The sequence below is a fragment of the Aureobasidium namibiae genome, assembly GCF_000721765.1.
Source record: "Aureobasidium namibiae CBS 147.97 unplaced genomic scaffold scaffold_6, whole genome shotgun sequence".
Taxonomy (NCBI): Eukaryota; Fungi; Ascomycota; class Dothideomycetes; order Dothideales; family Saccotheciaceae; genus Aureobasidium; species Aureobasidium namibiae.
The window spans coordinates 571,345-587,401 of NW_013581203.1; the positions used below are offsets into that span (position 1 = coordinate 571,345).

The 16,057-nt window shown below is 50.9% G+C and overlaps 7 protein-coding genes across 7 annotated transcripts; 3 read left to right on the forward strand and 4 right to left on the reverse strand.

The window, feature by feature from the left end:
- Nucleotides 1–526: 526 nt before the first annotated feature.
- On the reverse strand, nucleotides 527–2,629 carry M436DRAFT_43928 (uncharacterized protein; the record flags this gene model as incomplete). Its single annotated transcript, XM_013573034.1, has 1 exon — nucleotides 527–2,629. One exon carries the CDS (start codon nucleotides 2,627–2,629, stop codon nucleotides 527–529), a length of 2,103 nt encoding a protein of 700 aa, XP_013428488.1.
- Nucleotides 2,630–3,082: 453 nt separating this feature from the next.
- M436DRAFT_44036 (DNA/RNA polymerase) lies at nucleotides 3,083–5,011 on the forward strand (the record flags this gene model as incomplete). The annotated part of the gene is made up of 1 exon (XM_013573056.1): nucleotides 3,083–5,011. The coding sequence occupies one exon, from the start codon at nucleotides 3,083–3,085 to the stop codon at nucleotides 5,009–5,011; it is 1,929 nt and encodes a 642-aa protein (XP_013428510.1).
- A 1,849-nt stretch (nucleotides 5,012–6,860) lies between these two features.
- Nucleotides 6,861–7,538, forward strand: M436DRAFT_25629 (uncharacterized protein; the record flags this gene model as incomplete). The annotated part of the gene is made up of 1 exon (XM_013572913.1): nucleotides 6,861–7,538. A coding segment is annotated over one exon (678 nt), but the record flags the coding sequence as incomplete, so codon positions are not given.
- Nucleotides 7,539–9,007: 1,469 nt separating this feature from the next.
- Nucleotides 9,008–9,882, reverse strand: M436DRAFT_62790 (cysteine proteinase; the record flags this gene model as incomplete). Its single annotated transcript, XM_013573196.1, has 2 exons — nucleotides 9,008–9,393; nucleotides 9,495–9,882. 2 exons carry the CDS (start codon nucleotides 9,880–9,882, stop codon nucleotides 9,008–9,010), a joined length of 774 nt encoding a protein of 257 aa, XP_013428650.1.
- Nucleotides 9,883–10,612: 730 nt separating this feature from the next.
- M436DRAFT_80827 (D-lactate dehydrogenase mitochondrial precursor) lies at nucleotides 10,613–12,399 on the reverse strand (the record flags this gene model as incomplete). Its single annotated transcript, XM_013573338.1, has 4 exons — nucleotides 10,613–11,632; nucleotides 11,691–11,881; nucleotides 11,935–12,127; nucleotides 12,181–12,399. 4 exons carry the CDS (start codon nucleotides 12,397–12,399, stop codon nucleotides 10,613–10,615), a joined length of 1,623 nt encoding a protein of 540 aa, XP_013428792.1.
- Nucleotides 12,400–12,881: 482 nt separating this feature from the next.
- On the forward strand, nucleotides 12,882–13,413 carry M436DRAFT_44439 (uncharacterized protein; the record flags this gene model as incomplete). The annotated part of the gene is made up of 2 exons (XM_013573139.1): nucleotides 12,882–13,070; nucleotides 13,159–13,413. The coding sequence occupies 2 exons, from the start codon at nucleotides 12,882–12,884 to the stop codon at nucleotides 13,411–13,413; spliced, it is 444 nt and encodes a 147-aa protein (XP_013428593.1).
- Nucleotides 13,414–13,620: 207 nt separating this feature from the next.
- On the reverse strand, nucleotides 13,621–14,664 carry M436DRAFT_80828 (uncharacterized protein; the record flags this gene model as incomplete). The annotated part of the gene is made up of 1 exon (XM_013573339.1): nucleotides 13,621–14,664. One exon carries the CDS (start codon nucleotides 14,662–14,664, stop codon nucleotides 13,621–13,623), a length of 1,044 nt encoding a protein of 347 aa, XP_013428793.1.
- Nucleotides 14,665–16,057: the final 1,393 nt, after the last annotated feature.

Genomic DNA, 16,057 nt, shown 5'->3' on the forward strand with positions numbered 1-16,057 from the left:
CGATGTCAAGACGGTGCGATACATGAGCCGCATCCTGTTTAGGTAAGGTTTTGTCGGCAGGGCGTTGGGGCTCACTGATGATGATCATGGGGATCTGCAACGAACTTCGACATCATGAGGTTTCAGTAATCTCGATGTCCGTCTTTCATGCTTGCATACCGCGGTTCCGGAAGACACGGCGTTAATTATTTGCAATCCCTGTGTACGAAAGGCAGATGGTCTTGAAGCAAGGTTATCGCAAAATGGTTGACATGGTTAGTAACCAAGCTACGATCGCCAGATAGGATGATAAGTAGAGATGCGAGTCTGCCATTGGGTATCTTGCCAGTGTGGAAATGCAAAAGAGAAGAAAAAGGACACAAAACATGCTACTCAGAAAACAACAGATCAAAATCCTGCACCTTAGGAAATGCAGACAAAGAACGCCAATTCGCAATGCAGAGAAAAGCACAAAACAACCTCCATCGAAACCAACGCCAGGTGAGTACTAAAACATGTGGTCGAATCAAGACGTTCGCTGTTGCTGTCACGGTTGAGATAATCGAGAATGATGAGGGTTGTCTCTAGCCATTGTCAAAGGTCCGCGTTTACCCATGAGGTCAATACCGCTATCCATCTCACTGCCGACACTTCGTCTGTCGGGCTCGCCAAAGTCTGGGAGGGCACCAGGTTGTTCATCTATACTGTGGACGCTTTCAGCATCATCGACTTGCGAAGACACTTCGTCCGCATCATCGCCAGAAAGTATACGACCACCAAGTTTGACCTCTGAGGATACGACTTGGTATTCAAGAGCTTTCCTTCCGTCTTTGATCAGGCCTTCGGTCCAGTAGAGGCAACGCTGCAAAGACTGATTCATCCGTTGTGTGTCCATGAGCAGTTCGCGATGACGGCTCAAGTCGAGTCGCAGACGACTCTCGTCCTCAGCTCGTTGTGCGGCATCTCGAGCAGCCTGCGCACCAGGAGACAAAGGGACAGCTGAGGATCCCGTCGACTCCTCGTCCGACGAGTCGTCTTCAGGTTGCGAGTGGAAAGGACTGGAAGGTCGAGCACCTTCGTCATCGTCGTCGAAATCAGGCAAATCACCGTCTTCGTCCAGCGTTGAAAGGTCTTCTTCCCCGTCACTTGACCTCCTCTGAGACACTGCAAATTGACCAGCTCGACTCAAGCGACGGAAGCGCTTTAGTTCTGCTTTTTGTTTCCTCAGCTCACGTTCCAGAGACTTGTTGATAGCCAGGAGTGACGAGTTTGAAATCTCGAGATCGAGGACCTTCCTCTCACGGCGTGCTTCAGCATAGGGATCGACTGATAAGATATCGTTGCCCTGTGGAGCATCAGAGGGCGACGCGTCGAGCGAGCCATCGGCACCATTGTCTAGCACAGGCGTAGGTGAGTCAAGAAGATCGTCCTCGCCAACAGGCTTAGTTATGGTTGGTATGGGCTGCGATCGTCGACGAATATGGTCAGGACTATCCGTGTCAATCGAAGACAAACTGGTGCTCCGGATGTGAGAAGCGCGCAACGATGCGGTACTAGACTTGCGCTGAGCGGGCTGGGCAGAATTGAATGGCAGAGGCGGGCCACCGAGTGCAAATATTTGAGAGGCTCCCTTTCTATAGGACAGGTGGATGTTGTTCTTAGGTGGTGAGTTGGGGCTTGTAAAGCAATTTGAGGCCGAGGAAACAGCACTCAGGGGTGGAGAGGTTATGGTTGGTATATTAGCCAAATCCGAGGGCACAGGCGACTTTACGAAAACTTGACGAGAGCGCGAGTCTGTGGCGGCCGACACGTTGGAGAGAACAGGAGAAGAGCTTCGGTGGGAGAGTGGTTTCGAATCCAGAGTCTGCTGCTGGCCATTGGCATACAAGAAAGATGGCGTCTTTCGTAACCTGGGTGCTTGAATTTGAGGCGTGGGTTGTGTTTGTGGTTGTGGTTTGGCGTCGCTGGCGTGGAAGAACATGGGACTCGAATCCTTCTCTAGCTTTGCTGATGTAGGACGAGATGTGGGAACTGGCGAGATTCTCGCAGGACCCGAGACGTGGGGCTGTAGTGTCGAGGCATTTGATCTGGTGGTGTCTGGTGTTTTGACGAAGCCACGGACAGTAGGTGCAGTTCTGGTGGTAACTGGAGCAGGGCGAGAGGGATTTGCATTGGGTGGTCTTGCAGAGCCCACGACGCTCTTGGCCCTGTTAGAGGTAGCTAGCTGCGGACGGCGTACGGCAGGTTCGCTGTTTGTGGGAGAGATCATAAGGGGTCTCTTTCTTGCATGACTCGGGGTATCGTCGTTGGGCGGTTGACTGGTCGGGGTCGAGTTTATTATCTGCCCAGCTCGTGTCTTTCCAGTCAATGTCTGCGGCGTGACATGGGTGGAGGCGGCCTGCGCCGTCGGACGCGTCGAGGACAGGGGCGAAGGTGTGGGTTTGTGGTTGTTTAGTCTTGGTCTGAATTCCGACTCTTGCAATTTGGGTCGAAAGGGTGTTGTTGACGTTGTGTTTATTGTTGTTGCCGTCGTCGAGGAAGGCGAGTCTTGAGCCAGACGAGGAGGATTCGGTGCTCGAGCGAGAGCGGGTTTCAATGGCACTCCAGGTCGGGAAGGAGCAGTCGGAAGAGGGTTGCGATCATGGGCCATGATGGCTTATTGTTACGAGGAAGGAGCGGGTCGATTTGTCTGCACCAACGTTGTCCGCCACCATCCAATCATCTCTACAGCGATGTGCCTCTGTTTATGTGCCGGTACATGGTCTTGAACGTGTGGGATAAGAGACCGGCTTCTGCCTACTTGTATTCAAGCCGTCAAACGTCGGTTGCCGTGGTGGTCGCGGCTAGACGACGTTCAAGTCCTGAACAATCTCCAAATGACGCTCCAGCCCACCAACGACCCGCTTCCCGCAACTTTCCTACCCTCGAAACATTTAATTCTCCTTTTTCCTTCCTTTGTTCTCGCCATTTCCCCACGTTTGCGACTGCCTCGCGACTTTGTCCGTTGACGTGAGGCAACTTTTCGGACGTTTGCCGCTCTAGCCTCTGCAAAACGCTCTGTCAACTGGTGACAATCACCAGATGCGCAATCCTACGAGCAGACATGGATGGCTCTGTCCGCCATGACAGCATCCCGCCTGCGGTCGACGACACCGCCCCTGGTCTTCAACTACGGATTGACCCTGAATCGAGCCAGCACCATACGCTGAAGTACCATCTTCTGGGTCCATCCCTTACAAAACCCGGCCAAGATGATGTCGACCAGAGAAAAGTCTCCGAGATCATCTATGAAGCGTCTAAAGGCAGCAAGTTCTTCTTGCAAGAAGAGCAAAAGGATAAGAACTTGACCATCAAGATCAACCGGATTCTTGCCAAGAAAAGACAACTGGATCGCCTCGACCTCAGCTACGACTTGCGCAGGGCAGACGAATACGTACAGAAGCTCGAACTCAGCCGCGACCTGACCCAGACCATTGTCCACGTCGACTGCGACGCTTTCTACGCCGCCGTCGAAGAGCTCGACCGCCCTGATTTGAAGGATGTACCGTTCGCCGTTGGAAAAGGTGTCTTGACCACGTGCAACTACCATGCCAGGCAGTTCGGATGTCGCAGTGGTATGGCCGGGTACATTGCCGACAAACTCTGCCCTCAGCTTATCCACATATCACCAAACTTCGAAAAATACTCGGCCAAAGCAAAGGAGATTCGCGCCGTCTTGATCAAGTACGACGCTCGCTTTGAGGCTGCCAGTGTCGACGAGGCCTACCTCAATATCACTCAGTATTGCGAAGAACACAGTATGAGTCCTGAAGACGTCGTCCAACAACTGCGTGCAGAGGTACACGAACAATGTCTGATTACCGTCTCGGCTGGCATAGCTGCAAACGCGAAGCTTGCAAAGATTTGTTCTAACAAGAACAAGCCAAATGGACAGTTCACTGTACCTTCGGACCGCACCAGCATCATGTCGTTCATGAAGGACTTACCCACCCGAAAGGTGAATGGCATCGGTAGAGTCTTCGAACGCGAGCTCGACGCTATTGGTGTCAAAACATGTGGCGACATCTTTGCACACCGTGCTTACATGTCCAAGCTCTTTGGCGAGAAAGCGTTTCAATTTCTCATGGGTGTATACCTCGGACTCGGCAGGACGAATGTTCAGCCAGCGGAAGAGTATGAGCGCAAGAGCGTCGGTACAGAAAGCACGTTCAAAGAGATGTCAGATCCTCAACAACTCCGAGACATGCTCCGCCATGTCGCGGAAGAGTTGGAGAAGGACTGTGAAAGAACACAGTTCAAGGGAAGAACCCTAGTGCTGAAAGTGAAGTTGCACACTTACGAGATCCTCACTCGCCAGGTCGCTCCATCAAAAGCCGTGCACCAAGCCGGCGACCTCTACAAGTTCGCCTTGCCTATGCTTGTCAAGCTGGAAAAGGAAATCCCAAAATTTACCTTGCGTCTCTTGGGCTTGAGGCTTACATCACTGATTAGTATGAAGAAGAGTAACATTGACACCTTCTTTACGCCAAAGCCGCAGTCTGCTTCGACAAAGCCGTTCATGCCTGCCGGCCAAGGAGAATGGGAGCAATGGCCTGACTCAGAATTCGAAGATGCCGCCCGCCAAGAGAAGCAAGATGACTTGGACACCCTGGAGAAGATGAGTCAGGAATACAACGAAGATTACAATAATACTCCGAGACAGTCACCCGTCCGACACGCAGGTACAAGAATAGCAAATGTGCCTGCAGCGACATCTGAAGATACAGTCAAGGGGGGACACGGCAAGCAGGAAGAAACATGGAATTGCCCTATCTGCAGTCAGCCTCAACCTGCTGATGCTGTGCTGTTCAACCAGCATATCGATGGATGTTTGTCGAAACAGACAATCAAGGACATTGTTCGCGAGAATGCGTCGCCGTCCCGTTCTCCGCAGGAGAGAGCTCCTATGCTTGGACAGGGCAAGAAAAGAGGTCGACCGAAGGCGCCCGACCCGCAGCCCAAGCGGCCGAAGAGCGCCTTTTTCTCTCGATGAAGCCCACCCACATTGTACTTAGACTTTATGCCCTGCTCAGATATCTATACCCCAAAGCTTTCCCAGCCCTTGCTCTACCAAAGTTATTCACGAATCCTCCACAAAGTCCGAAACTGTTCGTCTAGCTTGTATCGTTCAGCTTCGAAGGCGACGGCACTGTCAGGACCGGGCACAGCTGTCGGATATGAAGCGTATGTGTGCAGCTGATACGAGCACGGCAAATCCTCCTCACATAGACCTGCAGAATCTCCACTATCGAGCACTGTCACTTTCCGAGACATTTGCTGTGTTGTTCATGGTGGCTGTTTTTGAGCCTCAGTTGACACTCGCTCACAAAGCGGGGTCGCGATTCGGTCCCCATTTCCAGCTGTTCCAACCCTGCGTCTGGCGCTTCTTTTCGCGTCTGTCACCGTCACAGACAAGTCTCTATTGTGTGGCGTATCAATGGCTTTGAGCTCGTCGCAGTTTACAGCCGCCTCAATGTCAACATTGGACATGGAAGCGCGAGCTAAAAATGCGCATGCAAGCAAGGCTCAGAAATCTCCGAAAAGCTAGACACGTTTCGGGAATGGCGCCCATGCAGGTCCGGACAATACCACAACCCAATCTGGGTAGACGACACGGAATTGGGCATGTCGAGTACAGTTCCGACCTATAGTTGGAATATTGGCCGTAGACTTTGCTTACACTTTGCAAGGAACCGATGCTATGGCGAGGGAGATGAGCTTGGCGGTGCTCTCCATGCGCTTTTGCGACTGTCAGACAGGGAAGGTGGCATGCAAGAGGGCTACCTTCATCGTCACAGGCTAAATTTACATCTGCACATGCTGCACGCAACTGATCTGCTGTCAAACCATGCCGTGTAACACACAGCATGCAGAGACACGTTGTGTCTATAGACAGTGGTGGTAAAGACTCTGGTATCTGGTAACTCCATGCTCAGCTAGAGCACGCGGATTGTAGTTAAGGAGCTACGAAAAACACCATACGAGACTAAGTATGCGTACCTTCAAAAAGTGGACGCATATTGCCGATATAGCCATGATTCCAGAGTATCCAGATATCACGGCACGGTCTTGCCGGCACACTAGCATGATAATCTCGTGCCGTATACGCCCCTCCCATACCATCGTCTCTCTAACCGAACGGCAGGCTCACCATTGCTGGCTGGACGCGAGGGCGACGTACCGCTGTTTGTGATGGAGGATGCTGACAAGTATATACGAAAGTCCGAAGGATGCTTATAGTGGATATGCACGAGGTAGATATAAAGCCAGGTCTTGTCACCCCAGAATGATCCGCAGCAGATCATCCATACCTTCTCTTACTATCCTCTATACTACTCTTCATTTTCACCATGAAGTCTGGATTTGCCCTTGCGGCTCTTGCCTTTGGTAGCATGAGCTTTGCTCAGTCTTCCGTCATTGCAACTTCCGCTGTAGAAATCGATGGTCAAACCACAACACTGGTCAGCAACATTGATCCATCAGATATTGCTTCCCTGCCTGAGCCGGAAATTCTTGGTCCTCCGATTGGTGTTGTCGACAGTGTTCCTTCGGCCACATACAATGCTGCCGAGGCCACTGCCTCAGTTCTTGCCCTTGTTGTGGCAGCTACTGATGCCCAAACCGCCGTCATTGCTGCTGAGAGCACTGCTATCGCTCCAACCAAGACTCCCGTGTCAGTCGAGACCGAGACTCCTGCTGCTCGCAAGCGCTCATATGTTGGCGGTCTTTCGGGCAACCTCCAACGCCGCGACATAAGCTATCCTATCGATACATCCAAATACGTAGGTACTTGATCAATTGACTGAAAGATAGCAACAAGGCTGATGAACGCATAGAATGTTCCTTCTGGCTACACACCAGCATTCATCAACCTCCAGGGCTCTACCCAGGCTAACGGATACTTGACCTACAAGACCCTTTCGAAGTATGATCCTCAGCAATGTACCGCTGCTTGTGACAAGATCAGCTCTTGCCAGTTTGCCAACATCTACTACGAAAAGGATCCCGACAGCAACAACAACCCCGTCGATGTTATCAAGTGCTCTCTGTACAGTATGCCTCAGACTAACTGCACTGCAACCAATAAGGGACAGTGGCGCGGTTCTTTCCACGTTCTGGTCACTGGTAGCAACGGTTACAACAAGGCCGCCGCACCCAAGACTCCTGCTGGCTACTCTCTCTCAACTCTTCCTGCTGCCGTCAACGCCCCTGTCTACGATAGCGTGGGTCAGTGGAGATTCATCCAGCCCGTCTACCTCAACTCTTACGACCCTGCTCTCTGCGCTGCCGCTTGTGACAAGCAGACTACATGGGACAAGTCACAGGCAACCGACGACTGTAACTACAAGACTTGCGTTTTTGCGAACATGTACATTTTGTCTCAGAACGGCATCCCCAAGACCGTTGTCTGTGCACTCTACACTGAGGCCACTGACTCGAGCTACGCCAACAACTACGGCTACTCGACCGATACCGATACTTACCAGGTTTCAAACTCCATCGCTTTGACCAACACCACCGCTGTCAGTGCTGGTTACCCGCAACTCTGTGCAGCTTCTTCTGGCGACATCTCTTACCTCAACTCGACTGGAGCCGAGTTCTGCACCAGTTATCTCGGATATGTTGCTCCCACTGAGACCGTCAAGACTACCGTTACACCTGGAGCAACCACAGTATTTGCCACTGTCACTGAGCAAGTCACTGTTACATCTGCATACTCTACCGAGACTGTCCAGGTCACTGGAAGCGCTCAAAACAAGAAGCGTGACGCAGTGAACATGATCACGACCACTGTCGAGCTGCCTTTCATTACCGTCATTGGCAACGAGACTGTCATCGATTACACGACCAGCACCTTGACTGTCAATGCCGCTTCTACTTCTGGTGCCGTCATTACTCCCGCCGCAGCTGATCCCGCAGCATCGGCTGCTGCCCTCGCCAAGCGTAGCGCCGTTCCCACACCTTCTTCCATTCTCCACTGGCCATCTGGAAAGATCTCTTCTGCTTGCTCGCAGATCGCTACTGGCACTGTGACCATCACACAGACCGCTACTGCATCGGGATCTGTCGTCACCGCCGGCTCTACTCAGAGCGTGACTAAGATCTCTTCCGTCGTCTCCACGATCACCATCACTGTTAGTGGAAGCCAGCCTAGCACCGTCACCACAAGCACCACTAGCGACGCTTCCGCACCTACCGCCACTCCCGGCTGCCCCAAGACCGCCGGTTCTCAAGGTCAGCTCTACCTCGGTGGCTACGCCCTCGGTTACCCTACCCCGATCACCTTCGACTCTGACCCTCTTTTCTGGACCCCTCTGGGCTCCTTCGGTGACGAGTTCATCTACGACACAACCGGTAATTTCCTCTACCACGTCGACACCGGTTACTGTCTCACTCTCGGCGCCCCCACCTCCGAAAAATCTCCCAAGTACAAGGATTCACCCTTTACCCTCAGTGCTTGCTCGTGCTCCACTTCTACCTCTGTCACTCAAAGCTTTACCTTCAACAAGCTGAAGGTCAAGAGCAACAAGAAGAGCATGTACAAGAACTGTCTGGCTGTGCAAGGAGATCAGACTGCTGCTAAGCCTTACTACCCTAAGCTTGTCGATACTGGCGACGCCGATTATCCTTTCTCGGCCGTCTATGCTGGTACCAAGTTTGATGCTTGTATCACTTTTGAGCTGGACTCTGAGTTTGAGTAGATGGGTTTGTTCTTGATTTCTGGAAGAGTGTCTTTGGAATTGTTTTTTTTGCATATATCTGGTGGTGTAATGTGTTTATTGTATATGCTTCTTTTCTCTGAGTTAATCCAATGCCGAAAAGGCAGTTTCTATCACCACATAAGTGCCGTTCCCATCACCTTTGCGATTCGATCTATAGCTACTGTGGTTTACTAAAGCACTCGTGTAGTGGCATTCTAGTCCCAGCTGTTACCTCGGGTTTGAGTGTTCTCCGTCACTCCATCATCAACTCTCTCACCTAGATCTTATCACCCACTCCCCTCCCTTGTAAGTGCCAAAACACTGAACATGCCATGCCCATCCCTCCCTCTGTCTTTCTCAAAGTACTCTTTCTTGATCGCCCTTCTAGCCTTTGCGCCAAAGCCTGCTCCTGCCTTGCCATCCCTGTCATCTAGCTCAGCATGACTCAAAGGACCCCATCTATCCCCATCCAACTCAAGTACTCCTTCTCCCTCGGGATCTGGTACGAAAGCAGTGTAATGCCAATTCACCTCTTCACCTTTTGCTGGTGTTGGTGTATCGCCTTGATTCGCAGCTGCGGTGTACAAAGTCACGAGGTCGGTGGATGAGGCTAAGAAGGATGATCGTTGGGAGGGTGGTGTTTCGAGGAGGGTGTGGAGTATTGAGTCTTTTTCTGTGGTGAAAGGAGTGTTAATGATGTAATTGGTGCGTGCAGGACGGAGGATGAGAGAGAGGCCATGGGAAAGAGAGGAAGGGGAGAGAGGAAGGACTCACTGATGTGGTTTCTAGCAGCACCATTGCATGTCGCGTGCAAAAGGGCGTAGAGACCGCATGCATTGTGTATAGTTTGTCGCAGCCATAGCACTGTTTCATTGTTAATCCCGTGAGATCTAGCATCTGCTTCCACTCGCCAAGCTTCCTTTGCTTCGTCTTCGTTGACATAGTGCTTCTGATCTCTGGCGTCTACCATCTCGTCATACCCCTCAGTTGTTGGAAAGGCTAACACATAAGCCAAAACTTCCTCCTTGGGCGTCTCATCCAAATCATACACTTCTACGAACTCCAGAGTAGAAGAGAGACCGAGGTTGTGGGCGAGTGAAGTGAAGATCTCCGGACTGGACTCTAGTGGAAGAGACGTTTCGTCATAAGTTCTCGGTGGCATTGTTGTCTTGATTTTAGAATGGTGGATAATAGTTGTATGGGACGAGCGGTCGGATTGTGAGATGATGAAGATGGATGGTTGGTGGGAGTTTTATGAACGGTTCAAGCGTGGTGTTTGTGTATCTGGATGCAAATCTGGATTGATTCGAATGACAATGATTGGAAGTGTTTTGTAAATGATGATGGTGATGGAGCTGATTAGAAGCACCTAAACACCAGAGATGTAAGAGGTGATGATGAATTGTTGCCAACACGAAGGTGACAGCTGAGCTTGTCCCGTGTGAGTGAGCAACACCACATCTACCGTCAAACAGTCTTGCAGCCAGACAAGGTTTCGTTACCATATCCTATGCCACGTCTTTGCAATAACAAACAATCTCGCTTCGATATAAGCTGGCTATCACTCAGAGGGAGGGTGAAATATCCTACCAGAATGTGATAGAGATATTCAACGGATCCTGAAAGCCGGCGAGCAGAACAACCTCTCCATGTGCAAAAATCTGTCGCTCCCACTCCGCTCTCAAGACAGTACGAATGTATAACTGGTACTTTAGAAATGCACGGTTCTTACCAGTCGGTTGCGAAGTTCACAAAGATCCGACAGCATCACGACTCTTTGTGGACACTTCCAATTTAGTTAGAGAAACGGACATTTCTATAGCGTTAGTGTTACAAAACCGAGTTTATCTAGGCCGGTAAGAACACTCGAGTTGTCCCATGCTTTTTTCCGTCTACTTACCCTTTGGATTAGTCTCGGCTGGATGATCAAACACCTTTCCCGGGTTCATCAGCCAATTCGGATCCAGAGCCAGCTTAACTTTTTGCATCACGTCAATAGTATCCAAGCCCAACTCTTTGACCAGCGAGTTCTTCTTTCCCAAGCCAATGCCATGCTCACCAGTACACGTTCCTTCCATCTCCAACGCTCTGTCCACCATCCTGTTCACGCACTCTTCCACCTTTTTCTTCTCCTCTGGATCTTGCGCATTGTACATGATACTCTCGTGGAAATTGCCATCGCCAATGTGACCAAGAATAGATGCGAATAAACCCAAATCATCCATCTCTTTCTTAGAAACCTCGATGATATCAGCGAGTCGAGAAATGGGCACAGCAACATCGGTCGACCAGACTTCCTCATTTCCTTTTCTCATCGCCAACATCGACCACAAAGACTCCTTTCTCGCCGACCATAAGTTCTTTTGCTCTTCAGCATCGGCAGTAAATTCGAAATCGATAGAGTTGCACTTTTTAGACAGTTGCTTGACCAAGCCCACATTTTCTCTCACTCCTGCTTTTGTGCCAGAGAATTTGAAGAAGAGGGTAGGTACTTCGCGCCAGACTTTCTTGGTGGACTTGGATCTGTTGACCACGCTCATTTGGACTTCGTCCATGATTTCCATTGCACCCACTGGAACTCCGGCTTTGATGACGCGGGAGGCTGCGGCTGCTGCATCGCGGATGGTGGGGAAGGTTACTACTGCGACACTGGTCTCTTGCGGTATGACTTGCAGCTTCAAGGTGATCTCGGTGACGATGCCCAGGGTGCCTTCGGAGCCGATGAACATGCCAGTGAGATTGTAGCCAGCAGATGATTTTCTGGGTCGTCGCTTTGTCTTGATGATGGTGCCGTCGGCGAGGACGACGGTCAGATTGAGGACATTGTCTTTCATGGTGCCGTAGCGTACAGCATTGGTTCCAGAGCAGTTGGTTCCTGTCATGCCACCGATCATTGCAGATGGACCTGGATCCTGGTGAGAAAGCACGATTAGCGTGATCTTATAAGTATGAGCTTAGATTCCAACTCACAACCGGGAAGAAGAGACCAGAGTCCTTGATATCTTCATTCAACTTCATCCAACCAATCGAGGGCTGAACCACTACATCCAAATCATCATCATGCAGCGCAAGAATCTTATCCATAAATGCAAAGTCGATGCAAAATCCACCATACGGAGCTGAGAAATTGCCTTCCAGACTTGAACCTCCAGAGTAAGGTACTGCGAACAAAATCAGCCTGACCCACCAAGAAGCACAGCAGAATCTCACTGACCTATGGGAATCTTATGCGCATAGCACACTTTGGCAATCTCGGATACCTCTGCTGTGGATTTCGGGTACACCACTGCGATGGGGAGTACATCGACATTGATAGTCGACCATTCCGAGTATCCGTGTCGTTGCAATTCGTCGTCATCTGTGGTGATTGAATCTTCACCGAGTTTGGCTCTCACTTCCTCGATTGCCTATACCTAGATTAGCAAACCTGCCAATGATAGCATCTCAAGCAAAGCATTACCTTTTCCCATTCTGCCTTCTTAGCGTATGCCGGCTTTGGGGAAGCAATTGCTCCGTCTTTCTTGGAGTTGACCCCAGCATCCCAGAGTCCGTATGTATATGCCAATGCTCCTGTGAACGCACTCAACAGCGCGACTTTATTGGTAGTCCAGAAAGGAGCCTGATTGCTAAACCCAGTATTTGTCGAATTGAATCGTTGATGTCCACGGCCTCCTGTCATCGGAGACCGATAAGAGGCCGGTCGTCGGAGTCCCCGCATCGCAGACACATTCAGACGTATCCTTGTCGCCATGGTTTGCCAGCGTTCGCACAATGAAAGAGGACCTGAAGATCGAAAAGATGTGAAGAGTGTCAACTACAGCTAATTTCAGTCATGTACAAAACAAAAGAGAGGGGAGCACGACACCCGAGGCCCGGAGCACGTACAACAGGACAGATAAGTATAGGACGCCCACTATGGGTGTTCTTGCCGCGTGGGGGGTCTCCCCTCCTCCATTTGATCGGCCTGTCCGCCTGCGGCGCGTGGAACCCCACCTTTGTTATGCAAGCAACGCGAAAACGCCTAAAAGTTATTCACGAGAGCCGCCGGAGTCGTTCTCCTCTTTTACCCTTGTAGCTGCTACTTTCTCGATTCCTTTCTTTTTGTTGCCCTTGTTATAGCGGTCTCATTTATTATCATTTGCCGAGATGAACATCGCACAAATGCTCCAAAATCCGGAACAAGAGACGCGTAATGCTCGTTCTGAAGTACAAGCTCGAGATGTCATCACAAGCACATGGAGCTCGCCGATATCAACACTCCACACAACGTCAAATGTGGTGAAAACGTCAAAGACAGCTCGGAGGCAGAGCAAAGCCGCATGTCTCGGATGTCGCCAGCGAAAATCAAAGGTCAATATATTCCTCCCTCGAGATCCTATCTACAAACCCTCACACGCCAAACCTACGTCCCAATTGAACCTCGTTGATAACAAATCAGTGCGACGGAGGTCGTTCGTCCTGTAAAGTCTGCACCGACAGAAAAGCCGCCTGCAACTACTCGGTCGAGCAAGGCATGACACAACAGCAAGCCACCAAGGAACGACTAAAATGTTTCAAAAAGGTGGTGGTTCTGTTGCGAGAAAGCTCGGAGAAGGATTGTGATGCTATAGTGCGAATATTGAAGAGTATGGATAGTCTAGAGAGTGCTTGCAGTTTTATACTCGAGCGGCCGGTGGTGTTGTCTGATCGATGAGCATGTTGGTCATGATCGGATAGAAACACACACGGAAGACTACATATGTGCATAGTGAGTAAAATGCGGTTGTCTGGAGTGAGAAGCACATGGAAGATGCTTCAAACACTGATTGATCAATTCTTCCAGCAAAGTGTTGGCTCGGCATTACATCTTGATTGTAGACATTAAGTAAAATTCAAGGGGATGATGGTTTTCTGACCAGCATCAAGCTTTGCCAATCATGCCACTCCTGATGGTGAAAGCAGTACTGATGCGATGCTGTTTACGAGCAGGGCTTATACTCCGAGCTCCGCGATCATCATCTGGCTGCAAACCAGGAGCTGGAGATACCGCGATAGTATGTCTCTTCATCGGATCCCTCCTCTTATTGCCCTCATTGGCATCGGGTCGTGGCCACTGAACCGGCGGCAGCTCTCCAGAGAAATGGATACCAGTGTCCCGCTCAAGCTTCTTTCGCCAGATTTCCACCTGTACGTTCCACCATGTCTCGAGCTTCGAACGTCGCTTTTGTGTCTCGTCATCCCAGTCTCGTACCATGTCGTCGCATTCGCGCTGTAGACTTCCAATTTCCTTAGCTTGGCGTGCTTCCAATTCTGCCAGCTCTGCTTCTTGCTTGACCAAGCGTTGACTGATGCGTCTGCTTTGCTCGCCTCTGAGCACGCTGATGGCGCCGCTGTGTTTCGCATCCATCTGATCGCGAGCTCGTCTGGCTTTTGTAAGTTCGGCTAGATCGCGATCGGTGATGGTCCTCTCATGGCGGTCACCGCTGGTCGTCTCTCCTCGACAGTATGCCTCCATGTGTTTGAGAGCGATTGCATTGTTCCGTGTTTCCACGTCATGTCCTTCGCGCATCTCATGTTCGTCAAGCACGTGCTTGTCTTCTATGCGAGCGATTGCGGCGCTCTGCTTTTCGGCAAGCTGGTCCTTTTGACGATCGAAGTATGGTAGGAGCTGTAGTTTGCGCACAGCGTATCCATCGATAACGCCTTGTCTCTTTCTTCCGGCCCATGCAACCAATCGGTCTCGTTGTTGTTCTTGTTCCTGTCTGAGGGTCCTGAAGTCGGGTATCTCCATTGCGTTCTCCAGATTCTTTCTTTGCTCCTGTGAGACTATGTTCTCCTCGGCTCCGCAGACTGGTGACCTAGACTGTGATCGCGATTTTGGAAACGACGTGGGGTGGGATGTGATCTCTGATTCGTGGATTGTGGGCGGTGTGGTAGTCGCTTCGTCATCCCAAGCAACCAACATGTTCATCAAAGTGTCCTGCTCTTCTTGGCTCATCACACTCGCGACTAGAGTGCCTGGTATTGGTCGTTTGCAACATGTTGGCGGTATGTTCTCATCGTTGAGGGAGTCTTTTATGATCTTGCGCAAGGCGAGAGTACAATAGCGGTGACCACAGGATAGGGCGTGTAGCGTGCGGCGGTGTCGTGATCCACCCTGCGGGCAGTGGGGACAATCGCTGCGTACCTAATCAGAATCTGCTTCTTCTTATCCGAACATGGTTTCTTACTCTTTCTCTCTGGTCGAGTCACCCGAGTCCGTTCTTCTCAACCTCAACCTACTCAACCCTCTTGTAATAATGTGTCTCTTTGGAGATGATTCTCTTGACCGAGACCAGACAGACGATAGCGAGAACGTGGAGGGAGACGGCGAGATGATTGGCGACGTAGCGAAGTTGAAGGACGAGCGGCGGAAGTCATATCTTGCGTGATTGACTATCGAGTCGTAGTCTTTGATTGACGTCGAGGCGGCGGAACTGCGCCGTCCACGGATTGGTCGAGTCCTGCCTTGTGGACAGTCTCTTGACATGCGCGACGCATCTGTAAAGTCTGTGGAATGCGAAGCTTGGGAACCAGATGAAATGGACCGGCGGGGATGTGTCGAGCTTGTTAAACTCGTTCTCGCTTTGTGTTCCTTTGCCTTGGATGCAGTTTCCAGTAGAGCGAAATCGATGTTCAAGTCTTGTGCCTGACTCTTCAGGTCTTCCTCAAAAGCTTCGGCCGTTTGGCCTTCGGCGAGTCGGAGGACTTCGAGAGCGAACTCGTCGTTCATTGATACTGCGCTCTTGCCCGAGTATCAACTATTGTCTCGATGGATCCAGCTTGTTTCGATGTCGCGTAACACATGAGTATGGTAAGAGATACAACAGAGAAACAAGACAGGTGTTGTGCGATGAACAACTGCCGAACCCTTCTGCTAGTTGTCAAGGTACCAGTGTGTTGTAGCGGTCTGTGTCGGGAATTTCAGCTCAACTCCGCAATGACCCGGACATGTACACCGGACTTTGCTGTTGAGTGTTTGTTTTGTCGCGGACTGGCGGCAGGCAGAACCGTGCAAGATGGAAGTAGTCGAAATTCTCACACAACGGCCAGCTAGACAAGCATAGGGAGGAAAAGAGAAGGTGAACGTCAGTGATAAACTTGGTCATCGAGAGCCATTACAGCGCAAGAGCTGCATGACGTCCCCTCCCCAAGAGTTAAAACAACCGCCTTCTGCGCCGTCTCAAGCCCGAGATCTCTATCCGGCTCCTGCTTGGTGATTCAAGTCAGGAATATCCTGCTCTGAGGGCTCGTGCCCTTCGTACCGGTTCGCAGTCTGCTCTTCTATGTGTCTTGTGACTTTTCCTCGAGCTCGAGTC